The 21,384-nt window shown below is 42.2% G+C and overlaps 1 protein-coding gene across 2 annotated transcripts in view; it reads left to right on the top strand.

Moving 5' to 3' along the window:
• ATP9A (ATPase phospholipid transporting 9A (putative)) overlaps positions 1–21,384 on the top strand; it is a 63,510-nt gene that overhangs the window by 26,615 nt on the left and 15,511 nt on the right. For both annotated transcript variants that reach the window (XM_054218210.1, XM_054218209.1), the window contains exons 10-18: positions 1,867–1,943; positions 2,538–2,698; positions 3,462–3,604; positions 4,382–4,494; positions 7,295–7,507; positions 12,829–12,990; positions 18,812–18,904; positions 19,731–19,814; positions 20,677–20,847. In XM_054218210.1, the coding sequence (XP_054074185.1) occupies positions 1,867–1,943; positions 2,538–2,698; positions 3,462–3,604; positions 4,382–4,494; positions 7,295–7,507; positions 12,829–12,990; positions 18,812–18,904; positions 19,731–19,814; positions 20,677–20,847 (1,217 nt within the window). The remainder of the gene's footprint in view (positions 1–1,866; positions 1,944–2,537; positions 2,699–3,461; positions 3,605–4,381; positions 4,495–7,294; positions 7,508–12,828; positions 12,991–18,811; positions 18,905–19,730; positions 19,815–20,676; positions 20,848–21,384) is intronic.

Genomic DNA, 21,384 nt, shown 5'->3' on the forward strand with positions numbered 1-21,384 from the left:
GAAATGGAAATCCATTTTCCTTGTGATTCTGTCCTGTATGGCTCCTCTCTCCGCAGCATGCTTTCCCGGAGGGGCTTTCTTGCCTCTCGTATCAAAGCTATTTCAGTGCTGTTTAGAAGTCCCGGGTGGTCTTGGTTGCATCAAGGCACGCAATGACCTTCTCTCTGCCCAAATGAACTTAGTGTTTGAATCCAGCCCTCCTTTCTGAATATGAACAAAGTTATTTGTAGATAGACATCTTTGAGCTCAGTTAATAGGAATAACATTTGCAAACATTTTCATCATTTCAAATGGTTTATGCAGTTGAGTCTGTTTTGAATGGCCATAAAACAACTAGAAACACTTTTTATATGTACCAGTGTGCCTTCAGGCTGTTTTCTAGTCCTGGCAGGTTTTCCTCCTCTTTTTGACTGACTTGATCAGTATAGTACCCAGTTTTGTTTCTCCTATGGCCATAATAAATAGCATGTTGTAGGTTATTTCTGTTATGAAAAAAACAGGCATATTATTTTTCTTCTTCTCTAAGTGAAAGCTGTCAAGTTGTGGTGATGCCATCTCACTGGGGCAGCCTTTGCTTGTAAGATGAAGCAGAGCTATGTGGCTTTCTCCATCTGCTGTAGTAGGAATGGGTCTGACTCTGACTGTTTGCGGTTGATTTGGAGTAGCTGTGCCATCTGCTGATTTGAATTGTGATGATCTTACCACCACCTGCCATCTGGCTCCAGTGATTTGTTATTGTTTTGGTTTTTGTTTTTTTTTTTTTTTTTTTTTTTTTTAAAGGAATGTTTCCCAGCATATTTTTAGAAACCACCTCTTTTGAATCACTCTTAAAAATAATTCACTTGCATTTTCTTAAAACTTTGATCATTAATGGGTGTAGGGGAATAGCAGAGTATAAAATAGCAATGTATTTGCAGTAGTGCTTTTTTTCAGCGTTGTTTTTCTCAGTTTTTACAGACTCCTAAAATTTTCTGGAAAAAAAATAATACTTTGACAATAGCAGCTTTTAAACTCTTGACGGTAGATAGCTTTTTGCAAAGTCTTTAAGGGAAATTTGTAGAAAACCAGTAATTTATGGTGCTAAACTGTATTATGTTTCTGTGAGAAGAAAAGGGAGCACTTTGCTCTCAGCTCTTCAGCAGCTGTGGGACAGAGCATTAAAATACACTGATAGGCTCCCAGCAGCTCCATCTGTTACAGTAAGGTAGGAGTTGGTATGATTTGCATCTCGATGGGAATAGCAATTAGGCAAATACTCAAAGTAAATTGTAGATTTTAAAATAAGGTAATTCTGTCTTTGAAAGCTGTCGGAATTCATTGGTTTTACTCTGATTGTGGCATCCTTCACCAATAAAAAATTGTAGCCCAGAGCACTGATTTAATTTTGATGCACAATGAAGGACCGCGATCAAGTGTAAAGCGAACTTACCCACACCTAAGTGGGACTCAAGGTGGTGGGAGGAAAACCAAGAAATCTTCCATCCTTAGCAACTTTTATTTATAGTGGGGAGAGACAACTGACATCAAAAAGGAGGTCAGGGAACATTGAGAGAGCAAAGCAGATGACTTCTCTTTCCATGCACATCAGTTGATGCAGACTGTGGTGCTTCATCAGGTCCAACCGTATGGGCAGTGCCGTTGAAGACTTTCTGACTTGTTGTAGGATGTCTTCCGTTTGAAGTCTGTGTTTTCATAGGTTTTGTATTCCAGGAACCGGGTTTTTAATTTCTGGTTGGTATTGCTTCTGAAATTAACCTGCTAAAAATCCTTTCCAACTGTCAAGCCTTTGGATTTAACAAGTATTTTTATAGAGAAAACAAACGGAGGTTGTTTTACTTCAGCTGATGCATGCTCTGTTTTGTTTAGGTACCGTTGTGGGACTTGTCCTCTACACAGGGAGGGAACTGCGGAGTGTGATGAATACTTCAAACCCAAGAAGTAAGGTATGGTAAGGAAGCAGCCTTGTAATAAATAAAAAGGGTCAGAAATTTATTTTTCTTTAAAAAGAAAAACCTTCCAAATGCTATGCGTACATACTATAGGGACAACCTCATAGGAATAATGATTAATATCTTTCAGCCTATGATTTCAGATAGCTACCATAGCAGAACCTATTTCTCCTTATTTTTTCGAGCCTGTTGTACATGTCTTCTCACTTTATTAGGATTGGTAAAACTATTATTTTGTATGGCTATAATGAGATAGTCCCAGTTAGAACAGGAAAGTTTATTTTGCTGCATTCTTCTATGGTAGCAAAGCTAAGAAAAGATGCAAGGGTGTTTGTACAATCTGCAGCTTTTGGCAGCATGAGTCCTCTCACACCTCTTCATGCATTGCTTAGCTTCCAAAGGATGGAAGTCTTATTTAATAAGCTGGCAACAATATTGCTTGTAAACTTAAAGATCTTTTGTAGTGTTTCAAAAGAGAAGTTGACTAGTGGAGAATGGCTCTTTGCATGTGGCAGTTCATTCCCTTTGTGAATATTACATTGAGCTAACATCTTCTCTTGTGTGTTTGAAATGTCTTTATTTCTTTAGATCGGTCTCTTTGATTTGGAAGTGAACTGTCTTACCAAGATCCTGTTTGGGGCTCTTGTGGTGGTCTCGCTTGTCATGGTGGCCCTTCAGCACTTTGCTGGCCGTTGGTATCTTCAGATCATAAGATTTCTCCTTCTGTTCTCAAACATCATTCCCATTAGGTAAGGCAATTGCTAGTTCTTCCCAGCAAAATACTGTTTCCTTTTCATTCTCCTCCATGCTTCTAGTATGAACAAGCGCATAAACTCTTATCTGTTCCTCACTTGACAAGTAAGCAAATCTAGAAATAGAAATCAAATTGCTGTTCAAACATAAGAATTGCTTTGTTGTCTCTGCTGAATTTGTTTAGCATATTCACACGTTCACTGGCTCTAATGACTGTGGATTAGTCATTTAAGGCCCCTTCTCTCAGTGTTTGGGCTGCCTGGTTACTTTGAATAAAAGCAGAGCAAAAAAATGGAGAAGGAGAGATATTTGTACAGCGTGTAGTGTAATAGGACCCAATTGCCTTTTAGAGGGGACTGAAACTTTAATATTTAGTTGCACTATATGAATAAGTACGTTGTTACTTTTGGTGTAAATCTGGGATTCATTTCAGCTCCATTTTTAACCAGCTGTCCGTGTATCAGTCACGCTGTCCTTACTGGTCTGTGTCCATCTTCCCTTCAGATTATACCGGTTCTTCTCAACGTAATTTTATCGTTTATCTTTGAATTACAGTACCACTGCAGCCATGCATGTTCTCCCCGTTTGCCACCTGAACACTGACTTTGAACGTACTTCTCCCAAAACACCCTTTTTGGCAGCTCAAGTTCAGGGTGGGAGACATGTCCTTTCATTGCATTGTGGTAGTTCACAATGATTTTTTCCAAAGTTTAACTGAAGATACATTATTTTTTCTTTTTTCCCCTTCCTCCTGCATAGTTTACGTGTGAATCTGGACATGGGGAAAATTGTCTACAGCTGGGTGATCCGCAGAGATTCCAAAATCCCTGGGACTGTGGTTCGGTCCAGCACTATTCCTGAGCAGCTGGGGAGGATATCCTATTTGCTTACAGACAAAACAGGTATTTAGGTAGAAAATACAGTTTTGAGTCATGGTATGTTGTTGTTTGGATTTTGTTACATTTTTGGCCAGCCAGAGAGTATAATGTACGATTTCTTTGGACTGCAAGAAATATGCATTTCCTGTCCCTTTGACAATATGATTTAATCAGTTTTTGAAAAACAAAAATGACGCTTTTTTTCTTTGGTTCTGAACACACTATAAGTAAGATGGAATAGGAATATTATGCTACTTCAAAGAAACACTTCAAGTGTGCTTTTAAACCAAAAGCTGAGGGTAAAAATAAAATTAAAAGCAACTTTTTCGAGTTAGTTTTCAAAGCCAGATGAAGATGTAGGTACATGTAGGTAGAAATGTACCATCAGTCTGTCTGCTGCTGTTCTTACAATTTTGAAGTTGAGCTTGAATTCAGAAGACATAAGCTGCAATGAAAAGCTTGGTCTAACGTCGAATCCTGGTCCCATTGAAGTTGTTTCCTAAAGTTGTCTTTGGTTCCAACAGGACCAGAATTATGCCTGCAGCTCTTGCTATCACTGGCTTTGGGGTGAATAATCTCATTCTTATTTACTGGCATGGTAATGTGCACCACTGCTTCCTGGGAGAATCGGCCCTCAGGCTTGTTAATACTGTCTTTTTTGCTGGCCTGAGCCTGGTGCAGTGACTTATTCAGCTTGTGGCCTAGTTTCACTTGGATTTGGGATACAGCAAGGACAAGAACATTTGTTGGGGAACAGATGTTTTGGTCCCCACTCCATGTCTGGTGCTGCTTCCGTTACAGGAACTCTTACGCAGAACGAGATGGTCTTCAAGCGACTTCACCTGGGAACGGTAGCTTACGGCCTGGACTCCATGGATGAAGTGCAGAGCCACATATTCAGTATATACACGCAGGTAGAATTAAATTGCATTACTTAACTTTTTGTTCACAAAACAGTTTTCTGGGTCACTAGGTGAATTAGTATGGCATGAATCTACCTATTAGCTTTTTGGAAGACTCTGAAGGTTGTTGGATGCTTAATACATAAATATTATCATGATTGCTTATTACATTTGTACATTGTTTCACATCCACCAATCTTTCAACTCTAACCGCCACAGCACATGCACGGATCTGTAAATTTAAGTGCGTATATGTGCCTGTGTCTCGCTGCTGAGGTCTGGCTGTAAAATAGCATACTTTTATTTAGATAGTCGCTGTTTGCAGCAACCACAGCGTTTGCTTTGATGAAAAGTTGGCTCTGGGTAATATTTAATGGATTAAATTGCTGTTTGAAATGCTGTGTACTGGGGCAATAAAAAAGGAAGAGGTACCATTAGTACTCAGTAAGCAGTACCACTATTGCTGCTTTAGGCCTGATGGTTAAAAAAAAAAAAGAAAAAGAAAATGGTAAAAGTGGGATTCTTTCGGTAATGCACTGGGGATCTTAGATGGTGCATAACTGATGTCTGCACTGAGAACTATCTATACCTAAAGAAGGCAACAAAGTCAGTATATAAAGTATAGAACAGGAAAATCCTGTTTTGGGAAGCCTCTCCCTTGCATTCCTCTTTCAGTATCATGGGATGAGCCAGCATCTCAAAAGCCTTCTTCATCTCTGTTCTTAGACTTTTATTTCAGTTTTGTATAATAACCAGGTAATGCCCTGTGACTCGTCTGGGTCAGCATACTGTATTCCTAAGCATCTTCTCCATTGTAACATGCTAATGAATTGAAATTTCATATAAATACATGCACTTTCTTTGTAAGGTAAAGGATGAGGTTTTACTTAAGAATATTACTACCTTTAAAAAAAAATAAGCAAGCTGTCAGTGGCTGATGTTCCAGCCACCTCTCTGAGTGGTACTTAGACAAGATTTAAGAATTGTCACCAATTATGTAATCATGAAAGCATTATTTCTCACTTTCTGTTAATAACCATTCTCTCAACTACAGCTAGAAATAACTACTTTGTGACTTAGTGACAATTAGATTTTTTTTTTTTCTTTTGCAAAATGTGATTCCACAGATGCAATCTGCAGATGATAGTGATGGGTTACTACTACTGCTGTGTCGTATGTCAAGTATTTTCATTTCTCGATAGTTGTGCAATTGCTTCAGTCCTACAGAAACTGCAGAAGTCGTTTTTTGAAGTGCCTGTGCCTTTCTTTGGGCATGCACACCCAATGCAGTGAACTGGGTTTGCTCATGTCACATTGGTTTTGCTTTGCTCGAGAGATTTTTAGACTGAAGTGCTCTTTCTGTACTCCCCACAAAGTGAAACATGAAGCCAGCATTCTTGTCTGGAAGAAGGCACTATGTACTGTAAATAGGATTTTTATTTTTGGATTTTGTTCATGGTGGCAAAGATGCACAGCAGGTTTCCTTGACCTCAGTGATCTGTTTGGTGGCATAGCTTTTCCCTGGGCAGACTACAGTGTGTTTTTAACTAAGCATAAGATAGTTGGTAAATACCTGGTATTTTGAGTCATTATCTTTTTCACTGGCATGTGTCTTAGGTAACTTGTAACTCCTCTAGCTATCTCTCTTTTTCCCTCCTTGGCTTTCACAGCCTTCTTAGCATTTGGTTCTTCTCTTGGTGTTCAGACCCTTAAATGACTGGACTGTACTTTTTAAAAAAAAAAAAAAAAAAAAAAAAAGGCACAACCAAAACAAAAAACCCCATACTTCAGATCTATTTGCCCTCATTTCGTACTCAATCTCCAGAGAAAACTTGACTACTGGTTAATTATTTGCCAAAGTATTCAATATTTGTCAAGAACGTTTTGGTGACTGTGACTAGTCCAGTATGTGACTAGTGCTGTGTGTCAATCTAAATGCACTTCAGCTGGGGTTTGCTGGGGTTTGATTTGGTTAAAGTCTGTTGCGATGGTGCTGATGAGCCGCAATATTAAATTTGAAGATCTTATGTGTCCTAATCACTAGAGTGTGGAAAATAGCATGTGGAATTACACTGGTAAAGGATATGTCTCATAAAACATTTACCATTACCAAGTGAGATTCCTTATAATGAGAAGCATTTGCTGGCAATGATTCATTTTGAACTGTAGTTCTTATTCTTTGCTCTTATTTTTACCATGTTGTGGCCTTTGACCTGGAAGTGAAACTTTTGTCCTCTTGACACTAAAGGTTAACAGAGCAGGAAACTAGATCACTATGTGTCCCTTCTTCAACCAGGATAATTTAGTAATTGTGCAATTATCTGAAGACTCCCATTCTGATACTAAAAATAGTATTAAAAATTAAATGAATGTAATTAAGATTTTCTAGGTCCATACGAGTCATCTGTTTTCTGTTTTCAGCAATTATATTCTTTTGCACGTGAAACCCAGTTGACTATTTTCAAAGCCACTGGTCTTTTGTGGAGCAAAAAGTGGTTTCACCGAGTCGTCCAACTTTGATCTTTTACCAGTCGTTTGGTGGATCTGCAACAAAGGGTGTTTTTCTCAGTGTACTGTTGCAAAACTTTGGTAAATCTTTTGGGGCACTTTACTCCACCAGTAACAATGAGAAAGAAGTTGGTTATGCTGGAATATATTCCTAATGATGGTCTGAGTTAAGGTGTGTAAGAGTGCGTCTCGTTCCTGGGGACACAAGAGTCTGCACAGCTGCTACATTTTACTTCACTGAAGTAAAAACTTAATTTTTTTTTTTTCCTGCAAGAAGACTTTATTCTATTTCCTTTTTTATAAGCAATCTCAGGACCCTCCTGCTGTGAAGGGCCTTACCTTAGCCACCAAGGTGCGTAAAACCATGAGCAGCCGAGTGCACGAGGCGGTGAAGGCGATCGCGCTGTGCCACAATGTGACGCCGGTGTACGAGTCCAACGGGGTGACGGACCAGGCTGAAGCCGAGAGACACTACGAGGACTCCTGCAGGGTGTACCAGGCTTCCAGTCCTGATGAGGTCAGTATCCAGTTGGATGCATAAAAACATAAATATGATCTAGCTTGTTGCTGCAGAAAAAAATATTTGGTGAAAGTACTCCAGTCTAGTGAAGGGGATAATATTTTAATGCATTTATTGCACTGATAACCCATGAATAGACTATAAGTGCCCTCTTAGCTGATATACTCCAGGCAAATCTGTCTCTCTGCCTGAAGCTGCAGAGCTGCACGTGACTGTTACATCAGCCTCTGTATCACAGAGTTTTGCTCATACTTATGCACCTTTGCAGTTCAATGCCATGAGTCCCTTTGACCACACTTGGTAAATTATAGGCAATCTTGTCTTGTTTTGGAGGGGGACAACTTGTGGGAGGGGGTTAGAGCACTCCCACAAATCAGCTTGCCCCTGATCTGCAAGGTGTTGCAACTTCCAGACCAAGTGAAAAGTTGTAAATCACGCTGGGTAGCACTGCTAACACAGAACACACCCCGTCCCATGCAGACGGGACAGACCCACAGCCCCAGTTAATCCTGCAGCGTGAGTGAAGTGCACAAGAGTTTGTCCCGGAGCGAAGCTGTGCCCTGCCAGTTCTCTGCCTGCACCCAGTCCAGCCAGGGCGACGCAGGGTGCTTCAGTAGAGAGAAACTTTACAGCTCTCCAGAGACTCACTGGAGACTTGTACTGAACACTTGAGAGACCAGGTTCAATACAAGACTTAAGAATAAAGTGTTCTTTGCCACCCTCTGCAAAATTTGGAAAATTTTCCAAAATTGTTCGAAGTTCTTTCCTTCTGTGACAAAGACAGGAGGAATAAAATGTGGTTTCATGTATTGGTTATGCTTCTTGGGTACATCATCTTTAGTGCAACCAAGGTAAAACAATTTGTTTTCTATTAATTTGTACAATTACACATGCTCTATGCCATTGAAAGAGATTGAAGTCCAAAACTTTCCACAAGAATCCTACTGACAGTATGAGATCAGATCACTCATTTGACTATATTCAAAGCGTTATTCCATTTATTGCCCCAAATAAAACAGATTTGCCTCTGATAATAACCTTTTCACCTTTGACATCAAAAGAGAAGCTGGCTTTCCTCATTGTTAGAGGTGAGAAATTGTTTTGCATAGAAATAAATTTATTCGTTAGCCTGGCTATGTGAGGATTTTGTAATTGTTGGATGTATTAATGAAAGACTGACACACGGAATTTAGTTTCCACACTTCATGTACATTCAGAATATTCCCTCTAGTGTAGGCAATTCACTCATTTCATATAACGTGTTCTTGTCTGTATTATACAAAAGCTTTTTTTTCCCCCCTCCTCTGTTGACGTGCCTACGGTGACAGCAAGCACTTCCTCCTCCCAGGCTCTGGAGCTGGAGAGCAGTGTGCTTGTGTGTCCTCTCCCACCACAGAATCTAGGTCAGTGTTTTGCTTACCTGCGTTTCTCCTCCAATGTGTTGCTCTCCCCTGTAAAGACAGCTTACAGAAATCAGCTGCCTTTTGGACTGAAACAAGTTCTGAATTATTTCCAGATGGGAATTTTTGTGATTTGCATTTAAGGGTTTTTTTCCCTAAAGCATTTACTGGCTATTTTTGCACAGATCCTCTGTTTATTTACATATATACTGTGATATATAGTGAAGTCGGTGATTTTTCTTTTCCTTTTTCGCTTTATACTGTTCTGTCTTTAAAATATTTATGCAGCAATTTGTCTCAAATACCCAAGGGATTATTATTTGTTTGTTTTACTATAGCATGATAACTAATCCTTCCAAGATTATTGTTTAAGTTCTTTTTTTCCTTTCTTGCGGTGTCTTAAGTAGAGAATTACAGTGGGTTCAGAAATCAGATATGCTTTGCTGCACTGAGGAAATCTTGTCTGTAGGTCTTAGATATACAAATATTGTTTAGACATGCTCGGTGTATGTCATACTAGATGGTACAAAATGCAGGATCAGCACAAGTCGAGTCCTTGAGAAAAGAGTGATGCTGTTAAATAACATTCCCTGTAGGGGAACGGCTTTGGACTCCTGTTAAAGCCAGCCTTTGAAATCCTATATCAATAAAATATTGCCATGGCAGGGAAGGTCAGTTTATGAAATGAGTACAAAAACTTGTATTCTCTTTACTTTAACAGCAAGGGTAATTTCTACCAGTTGGCATAGGATTCATTTCCTGTAACAGAAAGCAGGATTTCCTAAATTTGTTTCCTGTGCACACTGCCATTTAGAAGTCTTGAAGTATCTTTATTCAGATATCGGTTACAGCCTTGGGGCTCTGCAAGCGTGTCAGTTGTAGCCATACAGTAACTAACAGGGGAAATGAAATAGATATAATCTGATCAGAGATAAGAGCGCCTGGGATTCCTGGGCAAACAGTCTTTAACCCTGACAACCCACCGCAGCTGCCAGGACATGAAAGGGTGCACCGATCAATTGGTTTCTGCCTGTTGTCTGTCTGCCTAGGCAACCCTAAATGGGACGTTTGTAGAGCAACTCATGGCACAGAAGGATCAATTTGTCTCTTTAGAGTGAAATTTATTAGTCGATATCCACTTCAGTGGTGGCTTGGGTAATTTAATTGTCGGAAAGAGCAAAGTTTGGGGGATAGTGTGCTGAGCTGCTGTAGCTGCTCTGCTTTGTAATGCTCAGTTCTGTGTCCGACGTGGCCTGGATGGAGCCGCAGTCTCCTGGAGTGCAGTCAGGGACTGTACTGATTTCTCCTCATCACTCAGCATGGGCTCTCTTGAAGGCCTATGAGGAGTTTCAAGCCTGCTTAAATTTCCTCGATTTAAGCTGATTTTGCATCTTGAATGTTTCTCATCTTTTTGCTCTGATGGAGAGCGCCTCCAGTTACTGTTTGGGTGGTGCAGAGTACAGCTCTCCCGTCTAGCACCGAGCTGGGAACACGCTCCCCGTCCCGGGCTGCCCAGACCCTGCCGAAGAGCCATCGGCGCTTTGTGTTGTCTGCCAGTGCCGTGGCACTTCCCAGGGGCCGGGACCATTGTGTTGCCTATTGAATGGGGACGGTAATTTCAATGCTTTTAGTACATCTGATAGGAACACTTCAAAATTATATCACTTTCCCTCTCGGTAATTATTCATTAAGTACTACAGAGGCTGGGAAGTGGCATGTTCAAAGGGGTCAGCCCCACTTCCCCTCTGGTGCTGAATGCGGTCCACCTGGAGGGCCATTAAGGGCCGACAGGACCCATGCCTGCTCAGAAGCAGCATGGAAAAGGGGTCATTTCTTTCATTACTCTTCCCCTTCCATTGACGAACCTTTTCATGGTCTCAGGGCCAGCCGAAGTGACTGGCCTTGCACAATGCGGTGCAGTTAGTTTGAAGCGCGTCATGTGCACGACGTAGCACCTCTTGACGTGCTGCTCGTCCGTTTGTTCCTCTGCGCAGGGCTTTGCTTTTGGGAGGTTTAAATACTTTCTGGCACAGGATTTAAATGAGGCGCTGGCAGGGAAGGAGGGAGGAGGTGTTTGTGAAAGTAAGTCGCAAAGGAGATGCTTTAAGGAGCTGGGAGCAGAGATTTGTATCTTCAACATTTGCAGTTTACCAACATGGGCAAATCAACAACCAGTGCTGCGCACGCTGAACGTCACATAACATCATGCTGCGAAAAATTCTCAATAATTATTTATTAACCAGAGTATTAGAAACCCAAGCTCCATCTCTGCTCTGGGAGACTGTTAGGAAGATTATCTAACTGCACACTTTAATGCACTAAGGATGGCTTGAAGAAACTTTTGAAAAAGATAAGCTTGAAAGAGCCTTTGAGTTGTTGTAAGCTTTGTGAATGAGCCTGCAAAAACTTACTAATATTAAACCAAATATTGATTCAAATTGATTTAAAGGTCTTTCAAGGCAAAGCCAACTCAACTAATTTGTTTTTATCTGTCAATTTAAGACTACTTTATGAAAGAAAAATTTATTTTAGGTTGTCTCTTAAGCCTAATTGTGGATGAAAGGGAGCTGAGTTGACCTAAGATTCTTCAGTTAGACCCAATTGAATCAATTCATGTAGTAAAAATTTGACTCAATGCAAGTATCTATAGGTTCCATTTTTATCTGTATCTCATGTATGTGGTTTCCCAAAATAAATTACATTTTTGTCTAAGGTATTTGTGGTCACTTAAGGCAATAAAGGCAGAACCTGAAAGGCACAAGGGATAATTAACCTTCAAGTCAGCAGCAACCACGTGCCCAGCAATCCCGTGCCTTTGAAAATGTCACCATAAAATACTTACAGTATTTCGTGTCAGTTTGGAGAAAGTATCCCTTGATCCTTTCTGGAGGCCAGTGATACATGGGCTCATGTCAGCTGCTGCTCCCATCCGTTACTGCCAGGACAGCTTCTAGAGTTAAACGCCCGTATCTCAGCAGGCTCGGTCTTAGATGGATGTGTCAGCGGAGGTGGGGATTCCGGGGGGATCGAAAGGGAAGCAAAATGAAGGCTTTGGTCTTGTGTCGTGACTCTGGTTGTAATCTAGTGAAAGCTTGTAAGGAATTAAGCGTTGTGGGTCCTTAAATACTAGAAGCTGCAATCAAAATGATACTCAGAGAAGCTCAATTCAATGAGTTCTGCGGTGTGCCTTGAATAATCTGGGGTTTGTTTGGGGTTTTTTATTTTGTTTGTTCCAATGTTTGGGGAGAACGGGTTCTTCTCTGGTAATAAGGGTCTGTGACCCAGCCTTCAACCATCTTGCTGATCAGTGCGGAGGCTGAAATTTGTTGATGAACTGTTACTACCAAAGAGATAGAGTATAACACAGCTCATTTTGTTTGTTTGCTTTTAAAATATGAATTTTTAATGCTCTGCATTAGTGTTTCTGGCTTTGATGCTGTAAATCCAGGGTGAATGCTTTGTTTTGAATTCTTGATTTCAAAAACAGCAAGCTGGGAAATAGCACATTCAAAAAGTGAGTGTTTGTAAAGAGATTTACCTGATGTGCCCAAGCAGAGGTTTGGGCACCCCAGGCCTGGGTTGGAGGGTATTTGTGCCTGCCCTTGCTGAAGGGTTGTCCTTCGGGACATGACAGTTGAAGGCAGGGAGCCGACCACCTCTTGCTGAGAGTCTGGGACAGCCGGGCAGCTGAATCAGACAGGAGCTGGGCTGCCCAAACTCCAAAAATACTGGAAGTAAGCTTCTAACTTTGGGAAGAGTCCACTAGAATGAGCTACATAGGAGCACCCGTGTATATGAACAGATCCACTCTATAATACCATTAATGACTAATGAACTTCTTTGCAGCCCCCACCCGCTGTCCCCTCAGGGGAGGTATGGTGTGGGTTGGCCGCCCTCACCATGGCCTTCTCCTCTCAGGTGGCCCTGGTACAGTGGACGGAGAGTGTGGGTTTAACGCTGGTGGGCAGAGACCAGTCCTCCGTGCAGCTGAGGACACCGGGTGGCCACATCCTGAACTTCACCATCCTCCAGATCTTCCCCTTCACTTATGAGAGCAAGCGCATGGGGATAATCGTTCGGGTAAGTGGCATCGGGTAAGCTCTCATGTCTTTGTGCGTCTCTGGCTAACGCAACGTGAAACATATAAAACATTTGCTCTCAGCTGTGCTGTTCTTCCTGGCTGAGTTTTGCAGTCTCTCCTGCCTCAGGCTATGAGCTGGTTCTCTGTTTTGAGCTAATAGCATCTCATTACCAGGTTTGTTTAGTGAGTCATCCTTTTCCTTGGCCATATTTGGCAGTAAGTGCAGTAGTGCCCTGAGACATCTTTAGTTTGATCTTTGGTCCCTTGTTCAAAATAACAAGGAGCCTAAGATTCCGTCTTCCACCAGCCGCTCCTGCCCGCTCATATTCTTAAATCATCGTGTGCTCTGGTTGGGTTTCAGCCGTACACCTCCTGTCTGACACACCGGTTCCTGAAGGGCACTGCTGGGCGCAGTGTCAGGCTGGGGATGGGTGTGCAGCCAGTCCCTCAAGCAGCGCTGCCACCAGCCGTGAAAGCACGTCCTTGGCAGTGCAATGGAGGCTCCAGGATGGTGCTGGGAAGGAAGAGGGAGCTCAAGCGTTTCCCTCCTACTGTGAAACTGAGGGCCCTGGGGATGCTGGAAAATGTTGGGAGGGAGTTTTTGCTATAAGCGCAAGGTGGAAGAGGACATAGGAGGGACTGGTGGAGCAGAAGAAGAGAGCTAAAATCTGAATGTTTTGGCTGTCTGTGGCCTCAACAGCTTTGGTAATCAGCAGAGATGCCACTTTATCTCTCAGGTAAGGCAGCTGTTTCAGGAAATTTTGAAGCCAGCAAAAGAAGTAATCACAGTTACCCTGTACCCTGGGACCCAAGTTCTGTGTCCCCTCCCACAGTAGCTGACACAGCGAGGGGTAAGAGGAGCCCGGGTAAGGGCAGGACTGCTCTCTCCAGGGGAGCAGGCACTAGCAGCATCTCAGGGAAGCTGAGCTGACTTTGAAGCCTTGCTCTGTGTCCCTGGGGTTGTCTTTTCATCCATCCAAAAGCTCCTGCCCGTCCTGTCATGTCCATGGGGATCATGTTGGGGGGAGCTATATGGTGGACTGGGGCAGTGAGTCAGCCCAGGTCACAAGTGCTTTTCCCCCTCGGGGTAAGCCAGGAGCAGGAACCCGAACAGGTTCACGGGTCCGGCTTGTACTGCATCTCCAGAGCAGTTGTGGTGGTACAACAGGGGGTGATGGAGATGGCAGCAGATGGGGAGGAAGGAGGGGATCCTAGACCGATGCCACAAATAACTTTAGGATATTGTATTGTTAGAGGTATTGTGGAAGGGCTCCCCAGATCTCTGCCAGGCATCAAAACTCCTCTCAGACCCCATGGAAGTACAGCAGTGCAGGAGGAGGCACTTGTAGCTGCAGGGAACTGTGGAGATTTTCTTTTTTTTGCGCTGTAGCCCGCAGCCATGCTGAGAACACGGTGTCACGAAGAGGGTTTGAAAATAGCTAAGGTTAAGCCAAAAGGTGCATTTGTGCAAGTACCTTTATCATCAGCATCAGGCACTTCGCATGCTAAATATGTGCCCGGCTGAAATTGTACATATAACTTTGGTTCTATATACAAATACGATATAAGATCAGACTCTCAGAAAAAAATTACTTTAAAAAGAAAGAAGAAGAAAGTGTGGGTGTTAAAAACAGTTGAGATCAGTTGTCACCGTTATCATCAGTAGTTGTCAAGATAGTGCTAGAGAATCAATGTTAGTAAGATAAACCCAGCTATGGTAAGGCACTTCCATTTGCCTGCAAAGAAAACAAGGTGAAGCAGTTTGAATATTTCTTTTGTAGATAATTATAACATCCTTGTTATTTTTTACTGAGAGTACAGACAGATAATTGGTACCAGGAATCTAAAACATGAATATGAAACCTATAATCCAGGGCAAGATATGATTTGTTGTATCCTTTCATGGGATCTGCAGCTTTGTTATTTAGGGTAGGGAGAACAGGTAAGATTAATTTTTTTTTTCCCCTCCTTGTCCTTTGTGGTAAAACTGAGTTGCTGCATATTTATTTTGGGGTATCAAGAAATATCTGGTATCTGGGTGTAAAAATACCCTCTGCCTCATGTATTTTTTTAATTACAACAGTAGGAGGAATAGCCTTTGGTTTTAGTTAGAAGCAGTTGGGACCAGTGTTGCACACGCAGGCCTCTTCGATAGGAGATGAATTTGGTCTGCTTTATTGGCTGACGTTTGGTAGCATGACAATTCTCAACTTCGTGTTGGTGTAAAATGGAGCAACACAGTGGTTGTATTCAACAGCAACAAATATTATGGAGAACTTCAGTATTCCTATTACCAAGAGATTTGGTCATAAAGATGAACTGTAATATGTGTGTATAATTATTTTCACAAACCCATGAAGGATTGAAAATTGTTAAAACTTATGCAGATGGCTGTATTTGCATTATCACACCTGAGTATTTTGGGCCTGGATCTCTTGTTCCTCAAGGAACTGCTTTTAAGTTCTGGATCACACGCCACAGTACAGTGTAGGGGGGAAAAAACTGTATTTCAAGTTGTTCCAGGATTTGGAATATTAAAACATGCCCAAGGGCAGGAATGTTCGTTGAAGTGGTCTGGTAGGCTGAGCTTGTACAAAGTAATCAGTGTGTTAAATCTGTGAATCTAGAGATCCGACTGAATGCATTTGAGAGTACACAGTCATCGGGGTTCCCACGAATGTCTCGTGCTGCGTGGGATAGCTGCAACAAGTATAGTGCATTATCTGTTTAGATACAGGAAGTGTGAATTCTTCAGGTTAATTATTTTTATAGTGAAAATGACATGGAGACTTCAGGCCACCTTTTCAAGACCTAGAACAAAAATATTAGCAATAAGGGAGGGAGAACTAAACAGTCTCCCTCCCCATTGCTTACTGTAAGTGCAAACTTTTGGGGAGGTGCTCTTTTGTCAAAGGTATAAGAAGCGGGCTAACCATCGAAGCCAGGGTATACTTCAAGAAATTGTGTTTACATGCTTAGCAGAGAAGTGGATACCCTGGCATTTTTTCATCTAAGTGGAAAGGAGTCCTCTTTTTTGTCTTTTATTTGAAGCTTATTCCTTTTAAATTACCTGTTATCTATATGCTCCCCCTTTAGGAAGAAGGTTTCTTATTTTGCATTTCTGTATTTACAATATTGCTGCTGTCAAAACCAGCAAAACTCCCACTTGTGGTCAGTGGGAGTAACATCAGGCCCAGATCCTGATGGTAAATACTGTTAATAGAAGCATTGGCCCCTCTCTGTTGTGCTTGTTATTTATTTTGCATCAATTGAGCTGCTGCTAAGCCACTAAAACCGGCTCCCTGTATCCCCTATGCAGACGTAAGTTGTGAGCAGCACGTGCTGGCTCCCTGCGTATTACTTTGTCATGTTCCTGTATGCTCTAAAATAATATCTTCGAGCAGGGTTTTCATTTTCATTAAAAAAGAAAACAAGAAAAAACAGTTTATAAATAGGTAGTTTTCAAGTAGAATTGTCTTTTATTAAACATACATGTATGCACGTGTAAGCACTCTGCTTGGTTTTGATCCACAACTTACAAGGCGTTTACTACTTTGGTGTGTCTTCTAAAACTGAGCTGCTTGTTTAAAAAACAGAAATGAGGGAAAGTAGCGTGAGGTATCCAGAAGACCACAGATACAGTGGGCAGCCGGGGAGGGGAGGGAGAAGCTGCAGAATGAACCTGCACTCGGAATTGTAGTGAGTAGAGTTCAAATGGTAATATTTTCTGCTCAACTATACAGATATTGCCCATTCTTAGAAACTGCCTTTTTTTTTTCGGCTAGCGGGAGCCATTGCGACTGTCTTGCCAGGCTTCCTGTACAATCCGGGTATAGAGTTTCAGCGAGTGATTCATGCGTCCAGCCCAGTAAAGCTGTTACTGAAATCCTTGGCAGAGACGCCCATCTCCCCTGCTGGCCCTGTCCGCTCTGGCTCCTATAAAAAGATCTCCTTCAACACGTAACTTTTAGTAAATAAAGTAGTAGTTAATATTGAAAACAAGTAGCAGATGTTGCCTCGTTTACGATATTTTTGCAATATCTGCTTGTTTACTTGTGATCGACTGTCATTTCTGTAGCTGATTATTACGGTTCTAAGAAGTCTTGTTCTACCAAAGCAGCCGCTCTTCACCGTACTGTTTACTGACTTAATCTTCTTCTTGAAAGAAGGCCTGTTTGTTTGACCACAATATTTTCCATTCTTCTTTTTCTTTGCGTTGTTTTCCCCTTACCCATGTGGAATGATCTTTGTTGTAAAGCAAAGATAGTGCTATTGTCATATCTGGAATTGAAAGAAGCCTTTGAACCGTGGCCAGAGTCAGACCACGGTGGAAAAAGATGCCTCTCCAAAACAACATAACTGGCAAATCTCTGTGTAGATTTATAGTGTGATCTTACCATAATATGAGAACGCACTAACCTCCTATTGAACTCGGTGAGAGGAAATGACTAATGCAAGGAGATAGCTGATACAGTATTTATATTGGACAAAAAATCTAAACTATCTTAAGCCAGTTCTGCAGCACGGGAAGTGGAGTCTTTATTCAGTTTCCTACAGAGATGTTGTTAGACACTTTTTAATCAAATAATTTAATAGATAAACCTTTACCTTTGGCTACTGCCAAAAGCGTTGTGTTTTATTTAAGCAGATTCTAATTGTTTTGGTAGAGTGACACACATTTTGCTTTGGGGATGTGTGGGTATCAGTATATGAAGGCTGCACGTTTCAGGACATTGAAAACCATGCTTAAGCTTGATTATAAGAATCTTCCTTGTGAATATCTTTGAGCTTGGCAAAAATGTTCAGTAAAGCAGCTTCATTATCCTTGGCTACTTTGTAATTTCCCTAGCAAAAATGCTTCTTTTATCTTCTTTGCATTTTTCATATGCACATCAGGTACTGCTTTTTTTCACTATGCAAGTAAATTCTCTTTCGCCAGTGCCGCAGGACATTAGGCTTTTACCTGCTGACTCAAACTCTTCATGCGGGAGAACCTTCACCACTAGTTTCTATAACTGCAGAACAGGTTGACACGTATATTAAATAGTATGAGGATGAAAAAGCGTCCACTGTGCTTTTCTTTCATTTCTTCTTTTCCTAAAGTACTTTTCCCTTTCGTTCTGTGTATTTCCAGACCTTCCTGGGTTTTTGGTTTTGCGTGTTAAGTTTATTTTCTTCCTATCCCTGGTGGCTGTCTTGGTTTACAGAGCAGTTTGTTCCTTACTCATTGTTTTGTCTCCTTTGAGGAAATTGCCAGGGTTTCCATTAGCTTGTAATACTAATAACTGTGACCTCCTTAGATATCTGCCTGGTTAGAAGGGATTTTTTAATTTGTGGTAATGTATCAGATAAGGCAGGCAGCAATCTAACCTTTCAGTGGCAAGCATAAACTTTAATTATGCTTATGCCATATAATGTAACAGAGGGGGTAAATTAGAGTGATTTTTACTGTTAAGCTTCACGCATCTGTTTTACTGTTTCAGGTAAGTATGAAATAAATTTTCAAGGGTGAGGGCTAGAGGTTATTCCAAAGGCACATGCAGTCACGATTGAGAGGTGTCTGCATGGAGATGCCGTGTTGCTGATTAAAAAGCTGATCATCCTTGTCTAAAGCGTTATTCTTGCTGCGAGTAACCAAGTTGCAATTGAATAGGCATCTCCTTTTGGCCCCAAGACAAGATGCTGAGCCAGATGGACCTTCAGCCTGACCCCGTGCATTTTTCTGACTGTTGTGTAGAAAACTCATCACTTAGCTTGCTGAGGCCATCCCAAATATGCTGATAATCGCCCAACTTAGACTTTTCTGGGTTTTGTCTACAGGATGAATCAACAGGAGAGATCACCTTCTATATGAAGGGGGCTGATGTGGTGATGGCTGGGATCGTGCAATACAACGACTGGCTGGAAGAGGAGGTATGGGGCTGTCCCTCCTATGTGCGGAGGGTTTCTCGTGCTTGTCTCATTCCAGGGCAACGCGTGACTGTGGCAGAGTGGGCATAACTGCTAAAACATCTGCGAGACGGAAGGTCACTGATCATCTTGGCGGTTCATTGGATTAGACTTCAGCCATACATACATGCAGAAACAAGGAAGTCAGGTGGCAAATTCAACATAGTTAGTGCAGAATAAGTCCTGTAAATAAAATGGATTTTGCTCAAGACTGATTGCCACTCAAGATTACCAAACATGTCCTGGGCTTGATCCTGTGCTTGGGTTTATTTTAGACCGAAAGGTCTGATTTCAAAACTACATTTGGCAGCTTTGTACTGGGATACGTTTGTCAGGTTAGTAGTCATGTTGACAGAGAGTTCATAGCAGTAGCTTCAGTTACTGATTCTCCCCACGCCCAAACCCTGGTGTTCAAAGAAGTAATAATACCTTGGTCTTATTTTAAAGAGTTTATGGCCAAAGATGTGAAGTCTATAAATCAAAGGCTTGTGTCCTTTTGCTTAAAGACAGAGAAAATTAAATCAGTGGGGTTGTTTTTGCCACACAGGTGTAGCAGAGAGGACATTTTTGTTTCTGATCGCTGGGATAGATTACAAACTATTGTAGATCGCCTTTATTCCTCTCCGGTTTATCATGCATTTTATCAGATGTTATAGGCTCACTGGGGTTGCTCAAATGGGATGGTTATTTTCTTAACCGGCTATCTTACACTGCCATCTCTGCAATGCTGTGCATAAATCATCTTACTTGAGATGCAGTTTATGGTTTACAATGTGATATTTCTTTCCAGTGTGGTAACATGGCTCGGGAAGGCCTGAGGGTTCTTGTCGTAGCCAAGAAGTCTCTGACGGAAGAGCAGTATCAAGACTTTGAAGTAAGTTTTTATTTGTTTTTTTTTCTTTGTTTTTAAACAAACAGTCACTGAAGTGATTCTCACAGACCTCTAGTGATAATGCTGCTTCTCATCTCCCTACTCCTTCTGCTAGAATTGTCATTCTTCAATGTCTTGCTGTTCTTTTAATCAAAGTGGCTTTTTAAGTGATATGTATGAAATTGGATCCCAGCCAGGACCCTCCAAAACAGTTCCTGAATCCTGCCTTACAATCTTTTGTGGTTATAAATTCTGCAAATATTCATCATTTGTGTGGGGAAATGTGTTGGCTTTTAACTTTCCTTGTTACGTTCCAACATCCAGGGAAACTACAAACAACCGGAATATAACCCTGTCGGGCTTCATGGAAACGCGGGCTTCATGCTTGGGGTTTGTGAGATGGGTCGCTACACACAGCACTAATTTGCTTAGCCCAGGCAGGCAAAATGAGGAGGAGAACCGTTCAGTTAAATGCAGAGATGAGATAATGGAAATGCTTAGGATTCTCTATTGCCCTGTTTGTAGATGTGTTGGCTGCAGAAGCCATGGTTAGACCTGTGGTGCGAGGAGAGCACTTCCAGGCTTTCTGCAGTGTCACTTCAGCAGCTGCTGTGCATTTGTGTGCACAAGGACACGCTGTGTGCCCGGCTGGCACAGGGCAGAGACAAAACAAAAACTTCCTGAAATATCTTCCACCTTACTCTGTAACATGCACCTCGTGTTTGTCAGCCATTGCAGGTGGCATCCCTGAATGACAGTTAACAGAGGGAGGTTGACTGGTTAACCCTCGTGCTGGTTAAGCCTGTATTCCACAAAATTGCAGGCTGGCTGTGTGTGACTGTGGCTGTGTCTGCTCTGTCCTCAGGCACGCTACGTCCAGGCGAAGCTAAGCGTGCACGACCGCTCCCTGAAGGTGGCCACAGTCATCGAGAGCCTGGAAATGGAGATGGAGCTGCTGTGTCTCACTGGCGTGGAGGATCAGCTGCAGACGGATGTCAGACCCACTCTGGAGACGCTGAGAAACGCTGGCATTAAGGTCTGCCTTACCTAATGTTACCCCTAGCAGGAACACGTACACCCTCTGGAGTATGTGGCACTGTCCTACAAACAGTAAATTAAGACAGTCTGGGGGCCCTGTCAAGGTAAAAGTTTCACCAGGTGCCCTTTGCAAGTGGGAACAGTGGGGCTGGCTGATGCATTTTAAACATTACTTTGGGAGCAGAACATGCTGGAAGTAGTAAATGTTAACGCGTGAAAGCATGTCACCTTCCGTGCTTTTCTTCCCCCAACGTGCTCTGGCTCCTTGTGCAGGGAGACCGAGTGCGTAGGCAGGAGAGTAGCTACAGGAGGCTTCTGGGCAATTGTTTCCTTCGGGTGGTCGCATGAAACAAGACAGGTTTGGGTGGGTTTGGTCTCTGGTGCACAGACTGCCGTGCTGGGGTTGGAGCAGCGGGCTGGGAATAGACGTGTTTTCAGTGGCCACTAGAGGGGGTCTGAGCCAAGAGAATCGGGGACTGCGCAGGTTTTTTTTCCAGCTTTCTGGTCTCCAGCATCTGAGACTGGGACAGGGAAC

The sequence above is a fragment of the Rissa tridactyla genome, chromosome 12 (assembly GCF_028500815.1).
Source record: "Rissa tridactyla isolate bRisTri1 chromosome 12, bRisTri1.patW.cur.20221130, whole genome shotgun sequence".
NCBI classification, from domain to species: domain Eukaryota; kingdom Metazoa; phylum Chordata; class Aves; order Charadriiformes; family Laridae; genus Rissa; species Rissa tridactyla.